Genomic DNA, 26,479 nt, shown 5'->3' with positions numbered 1-26,479 from the left:
GGGGTGTTCAGGTACATAGTTCTTTGGAGGTTGCATCACTGGTAGACAGGGTGGTTAAGGTGGCGTTTTGCAACATTGCCTTCATTGTTCACACCACTGAGTATAGGGGTTGGGACATCATGTTGAGGTTGTACAGGATGTTGGTGAGGCCACTTTCAGAGTACTGAGTACAGTTCTGGTGGCCCTGTAATAGGAAGAATACTATTAGAGAGGGTTTAATAAAGATTTACCAGGATGTTGTAAGGACTGGAGGGTTTGAGTTATAAGGAGAGGCTGGGACTTTCTTCACGGGAGCACAGGCGGTTGGGGGGGGGGGGGGTGACCTCGTTGAGATTGATAAAATCATGAGGAGTGGAGGTAAGGTGAATAGCAAATGGCTCTTGCTTAGCGTAGGGGAACTCAAAACTAGAGGGGGGCATTTTTTTAATGTAAGGAGAGAGATTTAAAAGGAAGCGGAGGGGCAACATTTTGAAAGAGGGTGAGTTGCATGTGGAATGAACTTGCTGAGGATGTGGTCGATGCAGGTACAGTGACAACATTGAAACAGCATTTGGATGGGTACATGAATAGAAAGGTTTAGAGGGAAATGGGCCAAATGCAGGCAAGTGGGATGTGGGAATATGTGTTTAAATGGAGCGGTGAGCTTTCCCAATGTAGACAGGGCTCCTCGAAACGTGGCAGTGTCCCCCCCCTGCAGCTGCAGAGCGAGACAGGAGAGTTTGTTTTTGTGAATGAGCAGTTGTAGCGCGAGGTGGCTGTTGCTTGGTGACGGTGAGGCTCCCCCGGCCCCGCCCATCCCCCCGTGCAGACGTCACGCGGGGGGCGAAGGCGGTTGGGAGGAGAAGTCGCTCGAGCGAGGAAGCGGCGGGAGGGCGGCCGTTAGGAAAATGGCGCCGTGCGGCCCGGGGCAGACACCCGGCACTGGCCGCCGCCGCCGCCTTCCTGGCGCAGCTGCTGTGTCACGGCCACACCGGCCGGCTGTACAGCAGCCAGGAGCCGGTGAACATTCTGGAGGCGGATGGGGTTAAGGACCTGCTTGGGAACTGGTCGGGCGCCTGGGTGGTGGAGTTCTACTGGTCGTGGGGCGGCCCTGTGTCAACTATGGGGCCACCTGGAAGGTACTGGGCCCGGGAGGTGAAAGGTGAGGCAGGTTGTGGGGGGGACGGAGGGGAAGGAATGTGGGGCCTGTCCTGTCATAGTCACATTTTACACTCACTTTCCATCTGCTTTTACTGGCGCTTGTGCTGTTTACCCCTCACTGTGTGTTTAATCCTTGTGCTGTTTACCCCTCACTGTGTGTTTAATCCTTGTGCTGTTTACTCTTTGCTGTTACTTGTGCAATTTCTGAGGGTAGTGTGTAAATACTAGTGAAGGATACTATGCACCAGCATGTATATGTTCCTCAGTCATTGAAGGGGCAGGACCTGTTGAGAATGGTTAGTAAAGTATGTGGTGAACTAAGCCTTGTTAACATGGACATAGTTTGGTGTTTGGAAAAATATGCTTTTTTATTATTTAAAGTCATAAAAATGTACAGCACACCCATTTGGTCTAACCTGCCCAAGACAACCAGATATCCTAAATTCGTCTAGTCCCATTTGCCAGCACTTGGCTCATATCCCTCTAAACCCTTTCTATTCATATACCTATCCAGATGCCTTTTAAATGTTGTAATTATACCAGCCTCCACTACTTCCTCTTGCAGCTCATTCCATACATGCACCACCCTCTATATGGAAAAGTTGCCCCTGCAGTACCTTTTATATCCTTCTGTTCTCACCCTAAACCCATGCCCTGTAGTTGTGAACCTAACCACTACACTGACGAAAAGGCATTTAAAAAAAAGTTAAGCAGCCAGACAAAATGCAAAAGCTATAAAACGTTGAGCCACATGTGAGAGGCCCTTAAGCTGCCCCGAGTGCGGGAAGGCCTTTACCCAGGCCACCTCCTTGCTGACCTCCCAGCGGGATCACGTGGCATTGCAGGGGGATTGAAAGAAAGATGGCCGAGTGCCTTTACCAACTGGACTATCAACCCAGTTCCAGTGGCTCCCGAGTTCGATTCCCACCGCGACAGATGGTGGAATTGGAATTTGGTCAGAAACCTGGAGTTCAGAATCTAACGGTGAAACCATTGTCGGTGGGGTGGGGATGGAAGAAAACCCCCATCTGATTCACTCAGTTCTTTTTGAGGGAAGACTTGAGCAGTTATTAGAGCAGTCGTCCCAGCTGCATCCTTTACCCGTCTGGCCTACACGTGACTCCAGACCCACGATAGTCTGGTTAACTCTACGCTGCTGGATACAGGTTGAAATTGCTGAGTGAGGCAATACTTCCTCCAGGTTAAGGCTATATCGAGGATCCAATTACAAAGGGACAACTCAGTGGTGACCAATAATGAGGAAAGTGAGGGGTTGCACTTTGACCTTGAGCTGTTTTTAAAAAATTGCTACTTTTTCTCTGCCTTTCTGCTGGGAGATTCTGAAGCTGTAACAAAGTTGGGTCACAATAAAGATTACCTGAAGTTCACACTGAGCTCAGACTCTCAATGAGAGCTTTAAACTGCAACAGGTTTTTGGTTTAAAACTGCTGATTTCTTACACGAGAAAATGAGAACTGCAGATGCTGGAGATCAGGGTCAAGATTAGAGTGGTACTGGCAAGGTACTGCAGGTCAGGCAGCGTCCGAGGAGCAGGAAAAATCGGCATTTCGGGTTTGCTCCAGACTGCAACCTCCTTACTCTGTCAACCATCTGTGAGTAAGGTACTCTCTTCACAACTCCTTTTCCATTTTTTTCATTCTGGACTTCAATTTATGACTTGCAGCAACTGAAAGGAAAGAGAATGAATCCATGGAATGGACAGAATCGGGAAAAGTTTGTTTATAAACAGTGTGTTTCATGTATTGAGTGAATGTAAAGAGGATGTGGTGGATGCATGTTCAGATGCAACGTTTAAAAGACATGTGGATAAGTACATGAATAGGGAAGGTGTGGAGGTATATGGGCCAAACACTGGCAAGTGGCACTAGTTTAGTTTGAGAACATAGTCAGCATGGAATAGTTGGACAGAAGGGTCCGTTTCTGTGCTGTCTGACCGTAACTGTTCTGTCATGGTCTTAAAACCATTTTCTTGCCTTCCACTTTAAATGTGGTTACTGTACCTGCATCCAACACATAAACCACAAAAAACCCTCATGCACACAACATAAAAATCTACACTTTACTGTTCAAAATGTAGGGCTACGAGGGATAGAGGGTTGTGTCTTTTTGTGGCTAGCTGGTGTGCATGTATCCTGGTGGCTAACCTTCTTCCTGTTTGTCCTACGTAGTGTGTGTGGCAGTCCTTGCAAACCCCCGGAACCCTATCCAGGACAAGTATCTAAATAGGAAGCAGGAGGCAACAGCTTCGCTTCACTTGGAAGTCACCACTGATGATGTTACCTAGCCAGGTAATGAAACGTCTGGATATCAAACCTACAGCTCAGCGAGCAAACCTGCACCCTAAACATTCTACTTTTGCTGAAAGACTGCACAATCTGCAGCAGTCAATACATGTAATATATTGGAAATTCCACTTTGAAAATAGATAATGGGCCCACTACTTTTTGGATGTGAGCATTAGTGATACAGTTAGTAAGTTTGCTGATGTCACCAAAATTGGAGTTGTAGTAGACAGCGAAGGAGGTTACCTCAGATTACGATGGGATCTTGATCAGATGGGCCAATGGTCTGAGAAGTGGCAAATGGAGTTTAGCTTAGATAAATATGAGGTGCTGCATTTTGGGAAAGCAAATCTTAACAGGACTTATACACTTAATGGTAAGGTCTTAGGGAGTGTTGCTGAACAAAGACCTTGGATTGCAAGTTCATAGCTCCTTGAAAGTGGAGTTGCAGGTTGATAGGATAGTGAAGATGGTGTTTCGTATGCTTTCCTTTATTGGTCAGAATATTGAGTACAGGAGTTGGGAGGTCATGTTACTACTGTACAGTTGGAATATTGTATGCAATTCTGGTTTCCTTCCTATGTGAAAGATGTGAAACTTATGGGTGGCACAGTGGTTAGCACTGCTGCCTCACAGCGCCAGAGACCCGGGTTCAATTCCCGCCTCAGGTGACTCTGTGTGGAGTTTGCACATTCTCCCCGTGTCTGTGTGGGTTTCCTCCGGGTGCTCCGGTGTCCTCCCACAATCCAAAAATGTGCAGGTTAGGTGAATTGGCCATGCTAAATTGCCCGTAGTGTTGGGTGAAGGGGTAAATGTAGGAGTATGGGTCTGGGTGGTATACGCTTCGGCGGGTCAGTGTGGACTTGTTGGGCCAAAGGGCCTGTTTCCACGCCGTAAGTAATCTAATCTAAAAAGATTTACAAGGATGTTGCCAAGACTGGAGGATTTGAGCTATAGGGAGAGACAGAACAAGCTGGGGCTGTTTACCCTGGAGCGTCAGAGGCTGAGGGGTGACCTTATAGAGGTTTATAAAATCATGAGGGGCATGGATAGGATAGATAGACAAAGCCTTTTTCCTGGGATGGGAGAGTCCAGAACTAGAGGTCATAGGTTTAGGGTGAGAGGGGAAAGATATGAAAGAGACCTAAGGGGCAACCTTTTCATTTAGAGGGTGGTACGTGTATGGAATGAGCTGCCAGAGGAAGTGGTGGAGGCTGGTACAATTGCAACGTTTAAAAGGCAACTGGGGGGATATGGGCCCCGTGCTGGCAGGTGGGACTAGATTGGGTTGGGATATCTGGTCGGTATATAAGAGTTGTCCAGGTTCAGGTGGATTGACAGTACGAAAATACCCATAGTGCCCAGGGATGTGCAGGTTAGGTGCATTGGTCAGGGGTAAATGTTGAGCAATAGGGGTAAGGGAATTGCGTGGTGGGTTACCCTTTGGAGGATCGGTGTGTAGTCTTTGGGTCGAGTGGCTTGCTTCCACACTGTGGGGAGTCTCTGAAGGGGAAGGGATTTTTGTTAACTGTGCAAGGCAACGCAGGCGTAGTGCGGGGGCCTGCTGTTGGCCTTGCCCTGCCCCTTGCTCCTCCCCGTGTTGTTGAGCTGTCTAAAAAACAGCTACTCTTTCTCTGCCCTTTTGCTGGGGGCATCTGAAGCTGTAACAATGTTGGGCCACAATAAAGGTAACCAGAACGTACTGCTGGGCTCAGGCTCTCATTGAAAGCTCCAAGCGGGTTTTGTTTTAAAGCTGCTCCTTTCTTGCAGCCTCCTGCGCTAAGTTTCCAATGTTGTGTATCAGATGGAGCAGTGAATGAGTAGCTGGGTTCGTTAGAAATCGTAAACTTTGCAGGAGTGCAGGCACTGCATCGTTTCATCGGCAGTTTACTAGCAGCACTGGGAGGTATGGGCTGTGTTCATTAGAAAGGAGGTGGAGGTGCAGCTGTTGGACAAGGTGGGACAAGGTTTAAAAATCACAACATCAGGTTATAGTCCAACAGTTTTATTTGGAAGCACTACTTTCGGAGCGCTGCTCCTTCATTGGGTAGCTGTGGAGCAGGATCATAAGACATCGAGTTAAGAGCAAAAGGTCACAGTGTCATGCAACTGATATGATATATTGACAAATGTAGATTGATGTTAAGCATTCAGCACACTTACCTTAATTGTTCACACCATTGAATAAAGGAGTTGGGACATCATGTTGAAGTTGTACAGGATGTTGGTGAAGTCACTTGTAGAGTACTGGGAATGCTTCTGGTGGCCCTGTAATAGGAAGAATACTATTACAGAGGGTTCAGTAAAGATTTACCAGGATGTTGCCAGGACTGGAGGGTTTGAGTTATAAGGAGAAGCTGAGACTGTCTTCACTGGAGCACAGGAGGTTGAGGGGTGACCTCATTGAGATTGATATAATCATGAGGGCTCTATGTAACATGAACATCAAATAGCGAGGAGCCTGCACGGTTATGTCAAGTGAGTGGGGGAGAAATTGTGACATTTGGACACTTTAAATCCATCAGAAATAGCATCTCCATAGAGCATACTGTGCATGTCAGGTGAGGTGCCAGAAGACTGGAGGTTGGCTAACGTGGTGCCACTGTTTAAGAAGGGTGGTAAGGACAAGCCAGGGAACTATAGACCAGTGTGCCTGACATCAGTGGTGGGCACATTGTTGGAGGGAATCCTGAGGGACAGGATTCTACCTTCATCTAGGTGGATGGGCTGGGACTTTTTCACTGGAGCATTGGAAGTGGAGATGTGACCTTATCAACGTTTATAAGATCATGAGGGGAGAGATGAGGTGAACGAAGGGTGTCCTTCCTCTAGGGTTGGGGTTTCAAGATTAGGGAGCAAATTTTGACGGTGACAGGAGAAAGAGATTTTAAAAAGAAGGGCACAATTTTTTTTACACAGAGTGGTTCACGTGAGGACTAAATGTCTAGAGGAAGTGGTGGATGCAGGTACAGTAACGTCATGAATAGTAAAGGTTTGGAGGGATATGGGACAAAACACTGGCAGGTGGGACTGGTTTAGTTTGAGAACATAGTCAGCATTGACTAGTTGGATTGAAGGGTGTGTTTCTGTGCTGTCTGACTCTGGAACTGTCTTAAAACTGGATACTGATCTTAAAACCATTTTCTTGCCTTCCCCCACAAGCATCCACATAAAAATCACGTGAACTCAGCCTTGACTATATTCAATGGCCCCCTAACTGCCGGATGACATCCCCACTTCTGAACTTAATTCCTCTTGCTAACACACCACTTGCCTTGCTCATTGCCTGCTGCATCTGTCTGACAACTGGCACAGAAGGACACTGATGCCCCTCTGAACATCCACGCATCATTCCTGATGAAGGGCTTGTGCCCCAAAATACGACTGTCCTACTGCTCGACCCACTGTGCTTTGCCAGTTGTGATCGTCTCTACATCAGGAAGACCGAACGTAAACTTGGGGAATGGTTTGCCGAGCATCACAGCCGGGTCCGCAGAGGCTGAGCGGACTTCCCAGTCTCCACCCATTTTAATGCCCCTTCCCACTCCCCTTCTGACAAATTGGAGGAACAAAACCTCATCTTGTCTGAGCAGTCCACAGCCCGGAGGACTCGACACTGAGTTCTCCAATTTCAAATAATCTCCCATCCCATCCCCCAACTCACTTCCCAGCCCCTTCCACTCTTCCCTGCCAACTAGATTCCATCCTCCCATTCACCAACCAGGTTATGGGGGTAAGGCAGGAAAAGGATACTGATTGAGGATGATCAGCTATGATCATAATGAATGGTGGTGCTGGCTCGAAGGGCAGAAGAGCCGACTCCTGCACCTATTGTCTATTGTACCCTCTACCTGTCTCCACCTATCCTCACTTCATCATGAGAGAGAGGGAGGGGCAGGAGCTCCAAATGGCAGTAAGACAAGTCTCCTTCCGGTCCTCCAGTGTCAAAAGTAGGTTTCGCCCCTTTTCTGCCGACAATGAGGAACACACCCAATGTTTTGGTGACACTGGTAAACATGTGCCCTGCTTGTTGACACCGAGGAGTGTACACAATATGCTCTGTAGCAATGCTGGTGTTATTGACAGATTTGAAGTTTCCAAATGTCTGTCGGAGATCAAAAAGGGCATAGCGATTTTTTTGCATCATGTGGCTCGATATTTGATTGAGCAGCCAGACAAATGCAAAAGCAATGTTTTTAAGTCTTTTCCTCCGTGTTGGGGTGACCTTCACAACTAGAGGACATAGGTTTAGGGTGAGGCCACAAAGATATACAAGATACCTGAAGGGCAATGTTTCCATGCAGAGGGTGGTGCAGGTATGGAATGTGCTGCCAGAGGAAGTGGTGGAATCCGGTATAATTACAGCCTTTAAAAGGTATCTGGATGGGTATATGAATAGGAATGGTTTAGAGGGATATAGTGCTGGCAAAGGGGACTAGATTAATGTAGGATATCTGGTTGGCGTGGACAGGTTGGACTGAATGGGTGTGTTTCCGTGCTGTACATCTCTATGACTCTAAATAACAAAAATTCAACTTTTCCAATGAACAAACTATATCCATGTTAACAAGGCTTAGTGCACAACCTGCTTTACGAACCATTTTCAACAGGTCCTGCCCCTTCAATGACTGAGGAACATATACATGCTGGTGCATAGTATCCTTCACTAGTATTTACACACTACCCTCAGCAATTGCTCAAGTAACAGCAAAGAGTAAACAGCACAAGGATTAAACACACAGTGAGGGGTAAACAGCACAAGCGACAGTAAAAGCAGATGGAAAGTGAGTGTAAAATGTGACTATGACAGGACAGGCCCCACATTCCTTCCCCTCCGTCCCCCCCACAACCTGCCTCACCTTTCACCTCCCGGGCCCAGTACCTTCCAGGTGGCCCCATAGTTGACACAGGGGCCGCCCCACGACCAGTAGAACTCCACCACCCAGGCGCCCGACCAGTTCCCAAGCAGGTCCTTAACCCCATCCGCCTCCAGAATGTTCACCGGCTCCTGGCTGCTGTACAGCCGGCCGGTGTGGCCGTGACACAGCAGCTGCGCCAGGAAGGCGGCGGCGGCGGCCAGTGCCGGGTGTCTGCCCCGGGCCGCACGGCGCCATTTTCCTAACGGCCGCCCTCCCGCCGCTTCCTCGCTCGAGCGACTTCTCCTCCCAACCGCCTTCGCCCCCGCGTGACGTCTGCACGGGGGGATGGGCGGGGCCGGGGGAGCCTCACCGTCACCAAGCAACAGCCACCTCGCGCTACAACTGCTCATTCACAAAAACAAACTCTCCTGTCTCGCTCTGCAGCTGCAGGGGGGGACACTGCCACGTTTCGAGGAGCCCTGTCTACATTGGGAAAGCTCACCGCTCCATTTAAACACATATTCCCACATCCCACTTGCCTGCATTTGGCCCATTTCCCTCGAAACCTTTCTATTCATGTACCCATCCAAATGCTGTTTCAATGTTGTCACTGTACCTGCATCGACCACATCCTCAGCAAGTTCATTCCACATGCAACTCACCCTCTTTCAAAATGTTGCCCCTCCGCTTCCTTTTAAATCTCTCTCCTTACATTAAAAAAAATGCCCCCCCTAGTTTTGAGTTCCCCTACGCTAAGCAAAAGCCATTTTCTATTCACCTTACCACCACTGCTCATGATTTTATCAATCTCAATGAGGTCAACCTCCTGTGCTCCAGTGAATAAAGTCCCAGCCTCTCCTTATAACTCAAACCCTCCAGTCCTTGCAACATCCTGGTAAATCTTTATTAAACCCTCACTAATCGTATTCTTCCTAATACAGGGTCACCAGAACTGTACTCGGTACTCTGAAAGTGGCCTCACCAACATCCTGTACAACCTCAACATGATGTCCCAACCCCTCTCCTCAGTGGTGTGAACAATGAAGGCAATGTTGCGAAACGCCGCCTTAACCACCCTGTCTACCAGTGATGCAACCTCCAAAGAACTATGTACCTGAACACCTCCGCCCCATGTCTGTCTGTTCCATAACACGACTCATGGCCCGATCATTATCTGTACACGTCCTTGTTTTAGCAAAAATGCAACCCCTTGCTTTTATTAAGCCTCTCTCTCACACACATACTCGATCTCTCAGACAGACACACACACCCCTCAACACTCTCACACTCGCAGCCTCACTCCATCACACTCTCACTTTCCCAAGCATGCACACACACACTTCTGTGCACACTCACACACAAACTCACATGCACATGCTCTCACTCTCTCATGCACACACACACACACACACACTACTCTTTGGGGTGAAATTGTATTGGCAGAATTATATTTGCAGATACATTCAATTTTGTTCAAAAAGCACACAATCTGCCGGCAGTCAATGCATGTAATATTTTACAAATTCCGACTTTGGAAACAGAAACTGACTCAAGATTGGAATACTGACAGACTCAAATCTCACATCTTTAATGCATTGTCTGAGGGGAGATATCTTTGTTTTATAAAACCTTAAGTCATCTCAAGAACATTGTTACATAGTAATGAACCAAAGCCCACACCCATTCTAAGAGATGAAGACTATCTATGTTTGTTCAATATATTCTATCAGTTGCATGACTCTGATCTTTTGATATAAGTTCTGTGTCTTATGATGCTGTTTCATGAGGCTTATATATTGATGAGCTGAAAATGTGATGCAGGTCAGGCAGCATCCAAGGAGCAGGAGAGTCGATGTTTCGAACTGAGAGACTTGGGTCTTTTCTCATTGGAAAGAAAGTGGTTAAGGGGGGGATTTGATAGAGACATAAAAGATGATCAGAGGATTTGATAGGGAATACAGAGAAAGACTTTTTCCTAGGATGATAACGTTAGCTTGTACGAGAGGGCATAACTACAAATTGAGGGGTGATAGCTTTAAGACAGATGTCAGAGGCAAGTTCTTTATACAGAGAGTGGTAAGGGCGTGGAATGCCCTACCTGCTAAGGTAGTCAAGTCAGCCACATTAGGGAGATTTAAACAATCCTGAGATAAGTGCATGGATGATTTTGGGATAGTGTAGGGGGACGAGCTGAGAAGAGTTCACAGGTCGGCACAACATCGAGGGCCGAAGGGCCAGTTCTGCATTGGATTGTTCTATGTTCTAAACTTAGTGCAGGAGGCTGAAAGAAATGAGCAGCTTTAAAACAAAAACCTCTTGGAGCTCAAAGCTTTCAATGAGAGTCTGAGCCCGGTGGTAAGTTCAGGTAACCTTTATTGCAACCCAACTTTGTTACAGCTTCAGATCCCCCCAGCAAAGAGGCAGAGAAAAAGTAGTTGCTTTTTGAACAGCTCAAGGTGAAAGTGCACACACCACACCTCCCCTGGCCCCATCCCCACCTCACTGTCTTTACTATTGGCCAGCACCAAGTTGTCCACTTGAAATTGGATCCTTGGTACAGCCGTAACCCGGAGGAAGTATTGCCTCACTCAGCAATTTCAACCCATACCCTGTCTCCAGGTAAGTTTCTCCCCGCTCCTTTGCCAGGAAGGGGCAGTGTAGAGTCAACCAGACTGCTGTGGGTCTGGAGTCACGTGTAGGCCAGACCGGGTAAAGGATGCAGCTGGAACGACTGAGTGAATCCTTTCCCACAATGGCCGTTCCCTTCCCTAACAAGGGAGAGAGTGAATCAGATGGGGGCTTTCTCCCCCACACCACCCTGAACAAGGAATTCTACTTTTGCAAAACATTCTTTTCTTTTGTTTTTCCACATAATTGAAAGCACCATCCCACTCTCTCTCCCCCTCTGTTCTCACTCTGATCTAACTAATTCCCCTGAAGGTGCTGATTCAGGATCTTACAGGGACAGAAAAAGCAAAAACATCAAGACTGATATCTCTCTGAATTTTGAATATCTCCACCTGAAACGGTCTCATCGTTAGATTGCGAACTCCACATTTCTGACCGAATACCAATTCTGCCATCTGTCGTGGCGGGATTCGAACCCGGGAGTCCCCGGAACCGGGTTGATATTCCAATCGATAATGGGACTCGGCCGTCACTCCTTCAATCCCCCTGCGATGGCACGTGAACTCGTTGGTGCTTCCGCAGGTGGAAGGAGTAGGTGAAGCCCTTCCCACACTGACAGCAGATGAACGGCCTCTCCCCGGTGTGGATCCGCTGGTGCCTCAGCAGGGTGGAGGATGTGCTGAAGGCCTTCCCACACTCAGGGCAGGTGTAGGGCCTCTCCCCCGTGTGGACCCGCTGGTGGCTCCGCAGGTTGGAGGAACAGGTGAAACCCTTCCCACACTGAGAGCAGGTGAACGGCCTCTCCCCCGTGTGGACCCGCTGGTGGGTCAGCAGGGTGGAGGAATTGCTGAAGGCCTTCCCACACTTGGGGCAGCTGTAGGGCTTCTCCCCTGTGTGGACCCGCTGGTGGGTCAGCAGGGTGGAGGCCTGGGTAAAGGCCTTCCCACACTCGGGGCAGCTGAAGGGCCTTTCTCCTGTATGGATCTGCTGGTGCCTCATCAGGGAGGAGACGTGGGTAAAGGCCTTCCCGCACTCAGGGCAGCTGAAGGGCCTCTGCCCTGTGTGGACGCGCCGGTGGCTCCGCAGGGTGGAGGAATCGCTGAAGGCCTTCCCACACTCGGGGCAGCTGAAGGGCCTTTCCCCGGTGTGGACACGCCGGTGGCTCAGTAGAGTGGAGGAATACCTGAAGGCCTTCCCGCACTCTGGGCAGTTGAACGGCCTCTCTCCTGTGTGGACCCGCTGGTGGGCCAACAGGGCGGAGAAAAACACGAAGGCCTTCCCGCACTCGGGGCAGCTGAAGGGTCTTTCCCCCGTGTGGTCCTGCTGGTGGGTCAGCAGGTGGGAGGAATGTCTGAAGGCCTTCCCGCAGTCGATGCAGGGGAATGGCCTCTCCCCGGTGTGACTGCGCCGATGAGTCTCCAGGGCAGACAGGAAACGGAAGCCTTTCCCACAGTCACCACAGTTCCACGGTTTCTTCAGAGGGCGGGATTCCTCGGGTTTCTCCATGGCCACAGCTTCAGCTGCTCACAAACACGTGTAGAGCCCCTCCCTGCCGTGAAATCCCCTTCCCAGGCTGTATAACGGTTTCAGGCTCCACGCACAGTGTGCTGCAACAGTGGGGTCTCTCGTCCAGTCCCACTGATGCTGAAAACATACTCAGACAGGAACCAAAAAGCTTTGGTCCCGCTCAGAGAAATCACGGACGAAAATCTTTGCTGGCCACAGTGGATTGAGTGACTGTCAGACATTGACATCAAAGTGAGGACCGGAGATGCTGGAGAGTCAGTCGAAAAATGTGGCACTGGAAAATCACAGGGGAGTCAGGCAGCATCCTAGGAGCAGGAGGGTCAATGTTTCGGTTATAAGCCCTTCGTCTCTTGATTTTAAAACTTCCCTCTTCAAATCTTCAAAAATCCTGTCAGAATAGATTACAAAAGTCATCACTGTCAGTGCAGGGTAGAAATTCTGAACAAGGAATTCTACTTTTTGCAAAACATTCTTTTCTTTTGTTTTTCCACATAATTGAAAGCACCATCCCACTCTCTCTCCCCCTCTGTTCTCACTCTGATCTAACTAATTCCCCTGAAGGTGCTGATTCAGGATCTTACAGGGACAGAAAAAGCAAAAACATCAAGACTGATATCTCTCTGAATTTTGAATATCTCCACCTGAAAGCTAATATCTTTCCCAACACTGGGATCCTGCTGAGAGTGAGCAGGTCTGATTTTGGGAAGCAAAAGAAAGTGTGTCAATTCAGGGTGAACCTGCCTCACAGCTTCTTGAGGAACAACCAGACACAAGATGGTTAATGTCCCCAGGAAGGTGGGAGCAAAATGAGACGTCAAGGCATTAACACCGACATTAGAGAGAAAGTGAACCTATTGACGTGGCAAAAGTTAGTGGAAAGCCAGAGTCATAGAGATGTACAGCACAGAAACAGACCCTTCTGTCCAACACGCCTGTACTGACCAGATATCCTAAATCAATCTAGTCCCATTTTCTGGCATGTGGTCCATAGCTGGGGTCATCCCCACCCCCTGTCCTGAGACCTTGAGCCTCCAAGCTGACCCACAAAGGTTCGGTTTGTCCTCGATTCTTTCCCAGTTGTCTTTTGTAGGTTTTGAAAACTTCCCCAATCCTCTGTTTCCCCTCAGCGTTGGAGGCTAAGGAGTAACCTATAAAATCATGAAGGGCATGGATAGGATAAATAGACAAAGACTTATCCAGGGGAGGGGGTTGGGGGAAAAGAGTCCAGAACTAGAGGGCATATGTTTAGGGTGAGGGGAAAAAATACAAATGAGATCTGAGGTGAAACTTTTCACACAGAGGGTATTACGTGTATGGAATGAGCTGCCAGAGGAAATGGTGGAGGCCAGTACAATTGCAACATTTAAAAGACATCTGGACAGGTGTATGAATAGGAAGGGTTTGAAGGGATATGGGCCAAATGCTGGCAGTTGGGATGAGATTGGGGTGGGATATCTGGTTGGCATGAACGGGTTGAACCGAAGGGTCTGTTTCTAAGCTGTACATCTCCATGACTAGTTGGACCACTTCCCGCTCCTCCGCCCTTGAGCCCCAGTTTTCTCATTTTCCCTCCCCCCACCTTGTCTCAGTCCCAACCCTCGAACTCAGCACCACCTTCCCAACCTGCAATCTTCTTCCTGACCTCTCCACCCCCACCCCCGCTCCCACTCCGGCCTATCACCTTCACCTTAACATCCTTCCACTTATCGCATTTCCAACACCCCTCCCCCAAGTCCCTCCTCCCTTCCTTTTATCTTAGCCTGCTTGGCACACTTTCCTCATTCCTGAAGAAGGGCTCATGCCCGAAACATGGAATCTCCTGCTCCTTGGATGCTGCCTGACCTGCTGCGCTTTTCCAGCAACACATTTTCAGCTCTGATCTCCAGCATCTGCAGTCCTCACTTTCTCCTCTTGCTAATATACCACTTGCCTTGCTGATTGCTTGCTACACCTGTCTGACAAATGACAGTGACTGGTGTTGAAGGACGCTGAGGCCTCTTTGTCCATCCACACATCATTCCTGATAAAGGGCTCATGTCCAAAACGTTAACTCTCCTGCTCCTCGGATGCTGCCTAACCTACCGTGCTCTTCCAGTACCACAATGTTTGACCCTGATCTACATCTACATTTAAACAATGCACTTCCTTTCTGCGTTTGTTTTCCACAGCCAAGGCGATAACTTCATATTGTGGTACTGCATTTGCCATGTGTTTACCAATTATGGTCTTCTCTGTATCGGAGAGCGAGTGCAAACTTGGGGAACGATTCGTCGAGCATCGCAGCTGTGCCCGCAGAGGGCGACCACACCTCTCAGTAACCACCCATTCCAATTTCCTTCCCACTCCCTTTTTGACATGACCATCTTTGGCCTCCTCCATTGCCACAACGAATCTAACCGCAAATTGGAGGGACAACACCTCATCTTCCGGGCAGCCTGCAGCCCGAAGGACTCAACGTTGAGTTTTCCAATATCAAAAATCCTCCCTCTCCATTCCCTGACTCCATTCCTATCCCCGCCCTCCTCCCTGCCACCAACAAGATTCATTCCTCCGATTGACCAACCAGGTCGTACCCTCTAACTGTCTTGACCTTTTCCCACTTCATCCCCACCCCCTTTTCTCTGCAGCTTCTGCACCCAGCCCCAGCCCTGAAGAAGGGTTACAACCGATTCGTCGACCTCTCCACCATCTGATGCCTCCTGCCTAACTATTTTGTCAATTGAGATACAGACCTGGATCAACGTTTCCGGAGTCTGTCCCTGCCGAATTCACTCTTTCCTTTCAGTTGCTGCAAGTCAACAATTGAACTACAGAATGAAAAAAAAATGGAAAAGGGGGCGAGATAAGAGAGTGCCGTACTCACAGATCTGGGACAGAGGAAGGAATGTGCAGTCTGGGTAAAGCTCTATCTTTATTCAGAGAGAGAGGATCAGGAGCTGCAGCTTGAGTGTTACATGGTCCAACTTCCGCATTCAGACAATGGGCTGACTCTGATTGGCAGGAGGACCAGTCTCCTTCCGGTCCTCCAATGTTGCCTAATGGTCAATTAAAAGAAGGTCTCGCCCCTATTTTGCGTACAGCGATGAGCATGCTCAGTGTTTTGCTGACACTGGCCAGCATGCGCACTGCGTTGCTGACACCAGCAAACATGCGCAGTATGCTCTCTGGGGATGTTGGTGCTCCTGACAGATTTTAAGTGTCCAAATGCCAGCGGGATGAAAAGATAGAGCCACAATTTTTTTGCCTTTGGCTCGATATTTTATTCCTTTTGCATTTTGTCTGGCTGTTCAACTTTTGTATGTCTTTTCCCCTTGTTGTGGGGGCAAGGCACCGAGACCAGAACTGGAGGGCATAGGTTTAGGGTGAGAGGGGAAAGATTTCTGAGGGTCCGAAGGGGCAATCCTTTCGCACAGAGGGTGGTATGTGTATGGAATGAGCTGCCAGAGGAAGTGGTGGAGGCTGGTACAATTACAGTATTTAAAATGCATCTGGATGGGGATATGGATAGGAAAGATTCAGAGGGGTAAGGGGCGACATGCTGCCAAATGGGTCACTAGATTAACTCAGGAGATCTGGTCAGTGTGGACCGAAGGGTTTGTTTCTGTGCTCTACAACTCTGAGTCTATTTTTAGATAGTATGGAAAATAAAGAGCATGAAAGCATGGGAAGGGTTAGAGCATGGAGACTACTGTCAATTTGTTGCAAAGGATAGTGGAAAGCTCTTACACCAATTAGCAGAGTAAGGTTGAGGCTGAAAGGTCACTATGGCAAGATGAGATAACAGTCAGTAAAGTTAGCCTCATCTGCTAAATATGATTGACAGGACGGGGACAATAAATATTTGGGACATGACATTAAATATCTAATTATCAATGAGTAGAGTCAGCCTGCTTGAGACTATTGATAATAAATATCTAATCATGACATTAGGAAAATATTAAGTAGGGTCTGGAATGCAAGACCATTGTTGCAAAAGCTGACACTAAATCTTGAACTGTGACATTAGAATAACATTAAGTAGAATGTAGGAAAAACTATAAGGGCACAACTAAAGAGATAATGGGAACTAAAATCACTGGTTTATTGTGTAGCTAGTGTGAGGTACTTTTGATTAATATAGTTGGACATGCTGATAAGCTAACAAACACACTGCTCAGCTGGAGAAAACACTGCCTCCTCTGTCCAGGAGTAAATGCTGGAAAGGTTGTATTGTTCCTAGGGAGGAGGATGGTCTCCAGCTACACTCTGATATCTATCAGTAGTAAATGGGGCAGAACTATGGAATTTAATCTCCAGGCATTTTGGGAAATTTAATAAGGGAAGGAAGTACAGAACAAATACTACAGAGTGCTGAGGAACAAGGGGAACTAACTGTCCTAGTTCAGAGATCCTCGAAGGTATCAGTACAGGTAAAACGGGGGATGAGGAAGGCATAGATTTGTACTTTTTCACATAGAGGGTGGTGCGTGTGTGCAATGAGCTGCGAGAGGAAGTGGTGGAGGCTGATTCAAATACAACATTTAAAAGACAGCCGGATGGGGACGTGAAAGGGTAGGGTTTAGAGGGGTATGGGCCGAGTGCTGGTAAATAGGATAGATTAATTTCGGATATCTAGTCAGCAGGGACGAGATGGACTGTTTCTGTGCTGTACTGCTCTGTGGCAATCCACTTCATTTTGAAATGTTTTCACTACCACTTGGAACACCCTGTTAGGGTTCAGAGTGTGCCAGGTCCTGACACCTCCTTCCTCACGTCTCCTGTGCATTTTAAATCAATAATACTGGTTGTATGTTACTGGGTTAGCACTTTAAACACACAGACACATACATTATAATCAGAATTTCTATTCGGTACAGACAGTGATGACTTGTTTCAACTTTGCTAACAGAGTATCAGAAGGGGAGGATCTGCGGACAGAAATCTTGGAAGAAATTCCATACCAAGATCTGGTCACTCAATATCATTGGGGGGTTGAGTCTGGAAAGAGAAATCCATTTCACCTGCTTCAAAAGTACTGGACATCAGTGTGAGCAGAGAAACACTCAGAGAGGAACACACCAGTGAACTGAGCTTTAACTGGTTACACAGAATGAGTGTATGTGTCCCAGGGAGCTGACTACGGGAAGGAGCTTTAACCAGTTACACAGACTGAGAGAGGGGCTGGGGCATTTATTTTACTCTGGAGCATCAGAGTCTGAGGGGTGACCTTAGCGAGGTTTATAAAATCATGAGGGGCATATATAGGGCAAATAGCTTAGGTCTTTTTCCCCCAAGGTGGGGGAGTTGAAAACTAGAAGGCATAGGTTTAAGGTGAGAAGGGAAAGATTTAAAAGGGACCTAAGGGACAGCTTTTCATGCAGAGGGTTGTGCATGTATGGAATGAGCTGCCAGAGGAAGTGGTGGAGGTGGGTACAATTGCAACATTTAAGAGGCATTTGGATGGGTATATGAATAGGAAGGGTTTGGAGGCATATGGGCCGAGTGCTGGCAGGTGGGATTAGATTGGGTTGGGATATCTGGTCAGCATGGATGGGTTGGACCGAAGGGTTTGTTTCCGAGCAGTACATCTCTATGACTAGCACTTGGAGCGTGGCTCCTTCATCAGGTGATCGTGGAAAATAAAATCATAAGGCACAGAATGGATGGAAAGACATTACAGTGCTCTGAAATGATATATTGAAAAACCCTGGATTGTTAAGTCTTTCATCTTTTAGTATGGGCTGCTCGTATCATTCATTTGTAAATCCCAGAAATTCCTGAAAGACATTTTCTTGAGATAACTCAAAGTTTTATAAGAAAAGGTGACATCTCAGCTCTGACCGTGCATTAAAGGTGTGAAATCAGGGTCTGTCTGTATCGCAATCTTGAGTCAGACTGGTTCTATTTCCAAACTGAAATTTACAAAATATTTCATGGATCGACTGTCTGTATATTGTGCATTTTTTGGGAAAAATAGAATGTATCTGCAAATATAATTCTGCAAATATAAATTCACCCCCATGGATGTACGTGTTTATGTGTGTGAATGAGACAGAGTAAAGTCTATTTCGTGCTGTATATCTCGATAACAGATGCTTTAAATCTGCTGGTGTAAATATTGTTATAAATCATAGCTGTTATAAATCATAAATCCCAGCGAGGTCTACACTGTGTGTCTGGATGGTTGACAGGCTGGGAGATTGTGGGTTGGGTCTTGATTGACTGAATGTTTTATTGTTCCAGAAGGTGTAGGGGTGGGGGATCAAAGCTTCAGCAGAAATCCAGCAGAGCAGAACAGACCAATATCTTACTCTGTGGGTACAGGGACATCAGAGGACAGAGAAATCAGGACCTGAATCCAAGCTAACACTAGACTTCCCTGTGATCAGTGCTTTGATGAGCAGCGCCAAGCCTCTACCTTCACCTCGCTTCCCATTTGACTATCACCTTGATATTCAGGATGCAATCCTTGTCATCCTGAAGCCAGGCCTCTGTAAGGAGTCTCAGATCATAATTATTCTCTTCAATGTGTGCAGTCAATTTTGTTACAATGCAGCACACTTTCAGAAACATCGTTTTAAGTTTCAAGTTTTGTGATCTTCAGAATCCGGTTTTGATTGCTGGTACATTTATTCACCTTGTCCCTTTCTATCGTTCTCTGATGTTCATTTCCTACATCATGACATTGCTCACTGGCCTTGATTTGGATTGGCCATGCTAAATTGCCCATTGTGCGCAGGGATGTGCAGGTTAGGTTGGTTTGCCATGGGAAAGGCAGGGTTATAGTTTCATAGTAAAAGTAGGAATTGGCCATTTGGCCCATCGAACCTGCTCCACCGTTCATTATGATCGTGGCCGATATACCCATCGTCTGAGATCCTCCTCCCTGCATTGTCCCAGTTACCCTTAATTCTCACACCATGCAAATACCCATCCAACTGTGTTTTGAATATTCTTAATGAAGATGCCTCTACTGCTTCCTTGGGCAGAGAATTCCATAGATTGACTACTCTCTGGGAAAAGCAGTTCCTCCTCATCTCTGTCCTGAGGCCTGGTCGAATCCACCAGCAGAAATGACTGGGTTGGGTAGGGTAGGGTAGGGTAGGGTAGGATAGGGCTTCATCCCCACAGTGCAATGAATTCCCACTTTCCACCAAACTCCCAGATGTACTCACTCACTCGGTTGCTGTCTCACAAACAAAAGACTTCATTGTAACTTCTTTTGCTCCCAGTAAGGGCAACCCATCTTGGAAAGCTGCTCTGAAAGTCCAACCACACTTCTGCATTCACCAGAGACAATTCCAGGATTACAGCACAGAAACAGACCTTCCGGCCCAACTGGTCTGTGCTGGGGGGATATGTTAAGCTAGATTTGCTTGCAAGCAGTTACAAGTAGCTGCATCTTGCTTCTGCAAAAATCGCAAGGCAGAATCGTGAGGGTACATTCCAAGAAATAACTAATTAAAGGAGGTGGTCGACTGGTCGAAGCAGATGGATTAACATGACCGTAGCAATGGTCACGCATATAGGGAGTTAGTATGAACAAGGTAACCAAATAAGACCCTGTGTTGCGTCAGCAAAAGTAATAAGACCCAGCTATCGGTGAGGGGTTTGCATGCCCCAGACAGATGTGGGACACCGATTAGATTAGCAGAAATAAGAGGGGAGTCTGGAACAAACTCAATCTTTATTCAGAGAGAGAGCAGCAACTTCCGAAACTCGTGTTCCAGCTTCTGGAGTCAGACAATAGGAAGGCTCTGATTGGCAGGAGGACCAGTCACCTTCCGGTCCTCCAGCCCACAGTTTGCTCTCTGGCGATGAGGCTGTTAGTGACAGAATTGAAGTGTCCAAATGCCAAGTGAAGTAAAAAAAAGGGAGATGCATAATTTTTTCCCCTTGTGATATTTACCTTTCCTACACGCCCCATGACTTTATAAATCGAAATAAGGTCAACCATCAACTTGTGGTCGTCGATAGGGTGACCAGAAGTGTACTCAGTACTCTACACATGGTCTCACCAATATCCTGTACAACCTCAACGTGATGTCCCAATTCCTACACTGAACGGTGTGAACAATGAAGGCAAGTGTGCTAAACGCCTCCTTCACCACCCTGTCCAGCAATGAGGCAACTTTCAAAGAGCTATGTCCCCGATTTGGAGATGCCGGTGTTGGACTGGGGTGTACGAAGTTAAAATTCACACCACACCAGGTGATACTCCAACAGGCTCATTTACAAGCATTAGCTTTTGGAGCGCTGCTCCTTCATCTGGTGGTTGTGTCTTATGACCCTGCTCCACAAACACCCCATGAAGGAGCAGCGCTCCGAAAGCTTGTGCTTGCAAATAAACCAGTTGGACAATAACCTGGTGTGAGAGATTTTAAACTTTATGTACCAGAACCCCTCCAGGCAGCCCCATGAATCTGTTCTACAACACGATGCAGGGCCCTACCATTAACTGTACAAGTCCTGCCCTTCCTTGATTTAGCAAAATGCAACCCTTTGCCTTTACCTGTCACTCTCTCAGACACACACACCCTAACACCCACACCATCTCACAGGCTTATACTCCAGCTCACACACACTTCATTAGCATGCATGCACAAACTCGCACATGCGCACACACACACACTCGTGCAGATACAATCACACATCAGTCAATGGGGTGAATTTGCATTTGCAGAATTATATTTGCAGATATAAATATTCAATTTTGCTCAAAAAGCAAACAAACTGCAGGCCGTCAATCCATGTAATATTTTATAAATTCCTACTTTAATTAATAGAACCAGTCTGATTCAAGATTCGGACACAGACACTTTTGTGCAGTATCTGAGCTGAGATGTCATCTATTTTTATAAAACCTTAAATTATCTCGAGAGGGTGAATTAAAAGTAGTTCTAGGGTTTACATATTAATGAACTGAAACCTGAAACCCATGGTAAAAGATGAAAGATTAATCTGCAATCTAGATTTGTTCAATATATCCTATCTGTTGCATGACACTGTGATCTTTTGCTATAAATTCTGTGTCGAATGACCCTGCTCCACAGCTACCTGATGAAGGAGCAGCGCTCTGAAAGCTCATGCTTACAAATAAACCTGTTGGACGCTTAGCTGGTGTTGTGTGATTTTTAAATTTATTACCCAGTCCAACACCGGCACCTCCACATCGTTTCCAGTGGACACAGCCCACACCTCCCAGTACTGCCAGGAAACTGTACAATGCCGATGACATGGTGTAGTACCTGCACTCTTGAAAAATTTACAATTTCTAACAATACTGGTTACTCATTCACTGCTGCAACTGATACACAACATTGGAAACATAGTACAGGAGGCTGTCAGAAATGAGCACAACAGGTCAGGCAGCATCTGAGGAGCAGGAAAATCAACGTTGCCTGACCTGCTGTGCTTTGCCAGCACCACACTAATCTTGTCTCTGATCTTCAGCATCTGCAGTTCTCACTTTCTCCTGTAAGAAATTAGCAGTTTTAAAACAAAAACCTGTTGAGTTCAAAGCTCTCAATGAGAGTCTGAGCTCGGCGTGAAGTTCAGGTAATCTTTATTGTGAAAGGTTGTCTACTTGTCTACTTTCACTCCTTCTCGAATTGATAAGACCTGGGTGTAACTAACCTCGAGCTTTTCGAGTCTAATATCTCGTACCTTATTCTTTTCCTGAGTGAACACCGATAAGAAATGTTCATTTAGCACCTCTCCGATCTCTACAGGGTCCACACTCCACTTCCCGCTTCTGTCTTTGATTGGCCCTATTCCTACCCTAATCATCCTTTTATTCCTCACATACCTATAGAAAGCTTTAGGGTTCTCCTTTATTCTATTTGCTAAAGACAGCTCATGTCCTCTCTTTGCTCTTCTTAACTCTCTCTTTCAATCCTTCCTAGCTGATCTGTAATTCTCTATCGCCTAATCTGTACCATCTTGCCTCATCAATACATAAGCCTCATGGAACAGCATCATAAGACACAGAACTTATGTCAAAAGATCAGTGTCATGCAACTGATAGAATATATTGAACAAACTTAGATAGTCTTCATCCCTTAGAATGGTTGCAGGCTTTGGTTCATTAATATGTAACAATGTTCTTGAGATGACATAAGGTTTTATATAAAAAAACAGACATCTCCGCTCAGACAATGCATTAAAGGTGTGACATTTGAGTCTGTCAGTATTCCAATCTTGAATCAGACTGGTTCTGTTTCCAAAGTTGGAATTTGTAAAATATTACATGGATTGACTGCCTGCAGATTGTGTGCTTTTTGAACAAAATTGAATGTATCTGCAGTATAATTCTGCCAATACAATTTCACCCCGAAGAGTAGTGTGTGTGTGCATGTGAGAGTGTGTGCATGTGAGTTTGTGTGTGTGCACGCTTGGGAAAGTATGTGTGTGAGATGGAGTATGAGGCTGAGAGTGTGAGAGAGTGTTGAGGAGTGTGTGTCTGACTGAGGGGTATGAGGGAGAGGCTTAATAAAAGCAGGGGGTTGTGCAGATAATGGTTGGGCCATGAGTCACTTATAGAACAGACAGACATGGGGAGGGGGTGGGGGGTGGTGATGTTCAGGTACTTAGTTCTATGGAAGTTGCATCACTGGTAGACAGGGTGATTAAGAAGGCATCTCGCAACATTGCCTTCATTGTTCACACCATTGAGGAGAGGGGTTGGGACATTATGTTGAGGTTGTACAGGATGTTGGTGAGTTGAAAATGTGTTGCTGGTTAAAGCACAGCAGGTTAGGCAGCATCCAAGGAATAGGAAATTCGACGTTTCGGGCCAGAGCCCTTCATCAGGAATGAGGAGAGAGTGCCAGGCAGACTAAGATAAAAGGTAGGGAGGAGGGACTTGGGGGAGGGGCGATGGAGATGTGATAGGTGGAAGGAGGTCAAGGTGAGGGTGATAGGCCGGAGTGGGGTGGGGGCAGAGAGGTTAGGAAGAGGATTGCAGGTTAGGAGGGCGGTGCTGAGTTGAGGGAACCGACTGAGACACGGTGGGGGGAGGGGAAATGAGGAAACTGGAGAAATCTGAGTTCATCCCTTGTGGTTGGAGGGTTCCCAGGCGGAAGATGAGGCGTTCTTCCTCCAAGCGTCATGTTGTTATGTTTTGCCGGTGGAGGAGTCCAAGGACCTGCATGTCCTCGGTGGAGTGGGAGGGAGAGTTAAAGTGTTGAGCCACGGGGTGGTTGGGTTGGTTGGTCCGGGCGTCCCTGAGGTGTTCTCTGAAGCGTTCCGCAAGTAAGCGGCCCGTCTCCCCAATGTAGAGGAGGCCACATCGGGTGCAGCGGATGCAATAGATGATGTGTGTGGAGGTACAGGTGAACTTGTGGCGGATATGGAAGGATCCCTTGGGGCCTTGGAGGGAAGTGAGGGAGGAGGTGTGGGCGCAAGTTTTACATTTCCTGCAGTTGCAGGGGAAGGTGCCGGAGTGGAGGTTGGGTTGGTGGGGGGTGTGGACCTGACGAGGGAGTCACGAAGGGAGTGGTCCTTGCGGAACGCTGATAGGAGAGGGGAGGGAAATATATCCCTGGTGGTGGGGTCCGTTTGGAGGTGGCGGAAATGACGGCGGATGATACGCTGTATACGGAGGTTGGTGGGGTGGTAGGTGAGAACCAGTGGGGTTCTGTCTTGGTGGCGGTTGGAGGAGCGGGGCTCAAGGGCGGAGGAGCAGGAAGTGGAGGAGATGCGGTGGAGGGCATCGTCGATCACGTTTGGGGGGAATCTGCGGTCCTTGAAGAAGGAGGCCATCTGGGCTGTGCGGTGTTGGAACTGGTCCTCCTGGGAGCAGATGCGGCGGAGACGAAGGAATTGGGAATATGGGATGGAGTTTTTACAGGGGGCAGGGTGGGAGGAGGTGTAGTCCAGATAGCTGTGGGAGTCAGTCGGTTTATAGTAGATGTCTGTGTTGAGTCGGTCGCCTGTGATAGAAATGGAAAGGTCTAGGAAGGGGAGGGAGGAGTCTGAGACAGTCCAGGTGAATTTGACCTTCCTAACCTCTCCGCCCCCACCCCACTCCGGCCTATCACCCTCACCTTGACCTCCTTCCACCTATCACATTTCCATTGCCCCTCCCCCAAGTCCCTCCTCCCTACCTTTTATCTTAGTCTGCCTGGCACCCTCTCCTCATTCCTGATGAAGGGCTTATGCCGGAAATGTCAAATTTCCTATTCCTTGGATGCTGCCTAACCTGCTGTGCTTTAACCAGCAACACATTTTCAACTGTGATCTCCAGCATCTGCAGACCTCACTTTTTACCCCAGGATGTTGGTGAGGCCACTTTCAGAGTACTGAGTACAGTTCTGGTGGCCCTGTAATTGGAAGAATACTATTAGAGAGGGTTTAATAAAGATTTAACAGGATGTTGTAAGGACTGGAGGGTTTGAGTTATAAGGAGAGGCTGGGACTTTATTCACTGGAGCACAAAGGTGGTTGGTGGGGTGGGGGGGGGGTTGACCTCATTGAGATTGATAAAATCATGAGAAGTGGAGGTAAGGTGAATAGAAAATGGCTCTTGCTTAGCGTAGGGGAACTCAAAACTCGGGGGGCATTTTTTTAAATGTGAGGAGAGAGATTTAAAAGGAACCGGAGGGGCAACATTTTGAAAGAGGGTGATTTATATGTGGAATGAACTTGCTGAGGATGTGGTAGATGCAGGGCCAGTTACAACATTGAAACAGCATTTGGATGGGTACATGAATAGAAAGGTTAAGAGGGATATGAGCCAAATGGAGGCAAGTGGGACTGGTTTAGTTTGGAATCCTGGTCGGCATGGACGAATTGGACCGAAGTGTCTGTTTCTGTGCTGTATACCTCTATTGAAACCAGGAGAATTCTGAAAGGGCCTTGACAAGATAGATGCAGATAAAATGCCCCTTTGTGGGGAGGGTCGTAGAATCCCGACAATGTGGAAGTGGGCCATTCAGCCCATCTATTTCACTCTGGCCCTCTGAACAGTATCCCACCCATACCCAACCCCTTACTCCGTATTTCCCATGGCCAATCCACCCTAACCTGTACATCCCTGGTCACTATGGGTAACTTAGCACGGCCAATTCTCCCTAACCTACACTCTAATCTATAAATTACCTTCTCAAGAATGTAATTTAAGTGCAGAGCTTTTCTGAGAAAAATGTCAGTCTGACTGAACATTGGGGCACAGACAGAATTCACACCTCTTGTCTCTACTTATAAACAGGGCAACGTCTCTTCGAAATGTAGATTCATTTAGAGAAAACTGCGTCACTTTACATATTAAGATATCCCTTTGAATGTGCCCACATCCCTTTGAAATATAATCTTGTCCATTTACATCCCTGTATTTGCGGAAATACCCGTTAAAATGTCCATGTCCCTTTAAAATGCAGATTGCCCCTTTAGATATGAGGCCGTTCCGTTAGATGTGGGAATATGTGTTTAAATGGAGCGGTGAGCTTTCCCAATGTAGACAGGGCTCCTCGAAACGTGGCAGTGTCCCCCCCTGCAGCTGCAGAGCGAGACAGGAGAGTTTGTTTTTGTGAATGAGCAGTTGTAGCGCGAGGTGGCTGTTGCTTGGTGACGGTGAGGCTCCCCCGGCCCCGCCCATCCCCCCGTGCAGACGTCACGCGGGGGCGAAGGCGGTTGGGAGGAGAAGTCGCTCGAGCGAGGAAGCGGCGGGAGGGCGGCCGTTAGGAAAATGGCGCCGTGCGGCCGGGGCAGACACCCGGCACTGGCCGCCGTCGCCGCCTTCCTGGCGCAGCTGCTGTGTCACGGCCACACCGGCCGGCTGTACAGCAGCCAGGAGCCGGTGGACATTCTGGAGGCGGATGGGGTTAAGGACCTGCTTGGGAACTGGTCGGGCGCCTGGGTGGTGGAGTTCTACTGGTCGTGGGGCGGCCCCTGTGTCAACTATGGGGCCACCTGGAAGGTACTGGGCCCGGGAGGTGAAAGGTGAGGCAGGTTGTGGGGGGGACGGAGGGGAAGGAATGTGGGGCCTGTCCTGTCATAGTCACATTTTACACTCACTTTCCATCTGCTTTTACTGGCGCTTGT

The 26,479-nt window shown here is 47.8% G+C and overlaps 2 protein-coding genes across 3 annotated transcripts in view; both read right to left on the bottom strand.

Moving 5' to 3' along the window:
* Nucleotides 1-115: 115 nt before the first annotated feature.
* LOC132809926 (sulfhydryl oxidase 1-like) lies at nt 116-8,727 on the bottom strand. Of its 2 annotated transcripts, none has more exons than XM_060822610.1 (3): nt 8,303-8,727; nt 5,607-5,711; nt 116-184 (listed from the first exon to the last, which is right to left on the bottom strand). In XM_060822610.1, the coding sequence occupies exons 1-2, from the start codon at nt 8,710-8,712 to the stop codon at nt 5,645-5,647; spliced, it is 477 nt and encodes a 158-aa protein (XP_060678593.1). In that variant the 5' UTR covers nt 8,713-8,727; the 3' UTR covers nt 116-184; nt 5,607-5,644. The 2 variants fall into 2 exon arrangements, with proteins under 2 accessions (XP_060678593.1, XP_060678594.1); XM_060822611.1 differs by lacking the exon at nt 116-184 and adding an exon at nt 2,801-2,827.
* Nucleotides 8,728-10,689: 1,962 nt separating this feature from the next.
* The window catches only part of LOC132809928 (zinc finger protein 420-like), a 68,662-nt gene continuing 52,872 nt past the window's right edge, over nt 10,690-26,479 (bottom strand). The window contains exon 3 of the mRNA XM_060822612.1: nt 10,690-12,328. Within this exon, the coding sequence (XP_060678595.1) occupies nt 11,468-12,328 (861 nt within the window). The 3' untranslated portion in view covers nt 10,690-11,467. The remainder of the gene's footprint in view (nt 12,329-26,479) is intronic.

Source organism: Hemiscyllium ocellatum, unplaced genomic scaffold, assembly GCF_020745735.1.
Source record: "Hemiscyllium ocellatum isolate sHemOce1 unplaced genomic scaffold, sHemOce1.pat.X.cur. scaffold_1431_pat_ctg1, whole genome shotgun sequence".
Classification (NCBI taxonomy): domain Eukaryota; kingdom Metazoa; phylum Chordata; class Chondrichthyes; order Orectolobiformes; family Hemiscylliidae; genus Hemiscyllium; species Hemiscyllium ocellatum.
The sequence above is the reverse complement of the archived record's forward strand: the minus strand, read 5'-3'. Positions and strand labels throughout refer to the sequence as shown.

Excerpts from the sequence above, each read along its gene's own strand:
- LOC132809926 (XM_060822610.1), bottom strand. The coding sequence starts at position 8,712 with ATGAGCAGTTGTAGCGCGAGGTGGCTGTTGCTTGGTGACGGTGAGGCT. Across the intron at positions 5,712-8,302 it reads CTGGGCCCGGGAGGTGAAAG|GGCCACCAGAAGCATTCCCA; the intron begins GTGAGGCAGGTT and ends TTCCTATTACAG.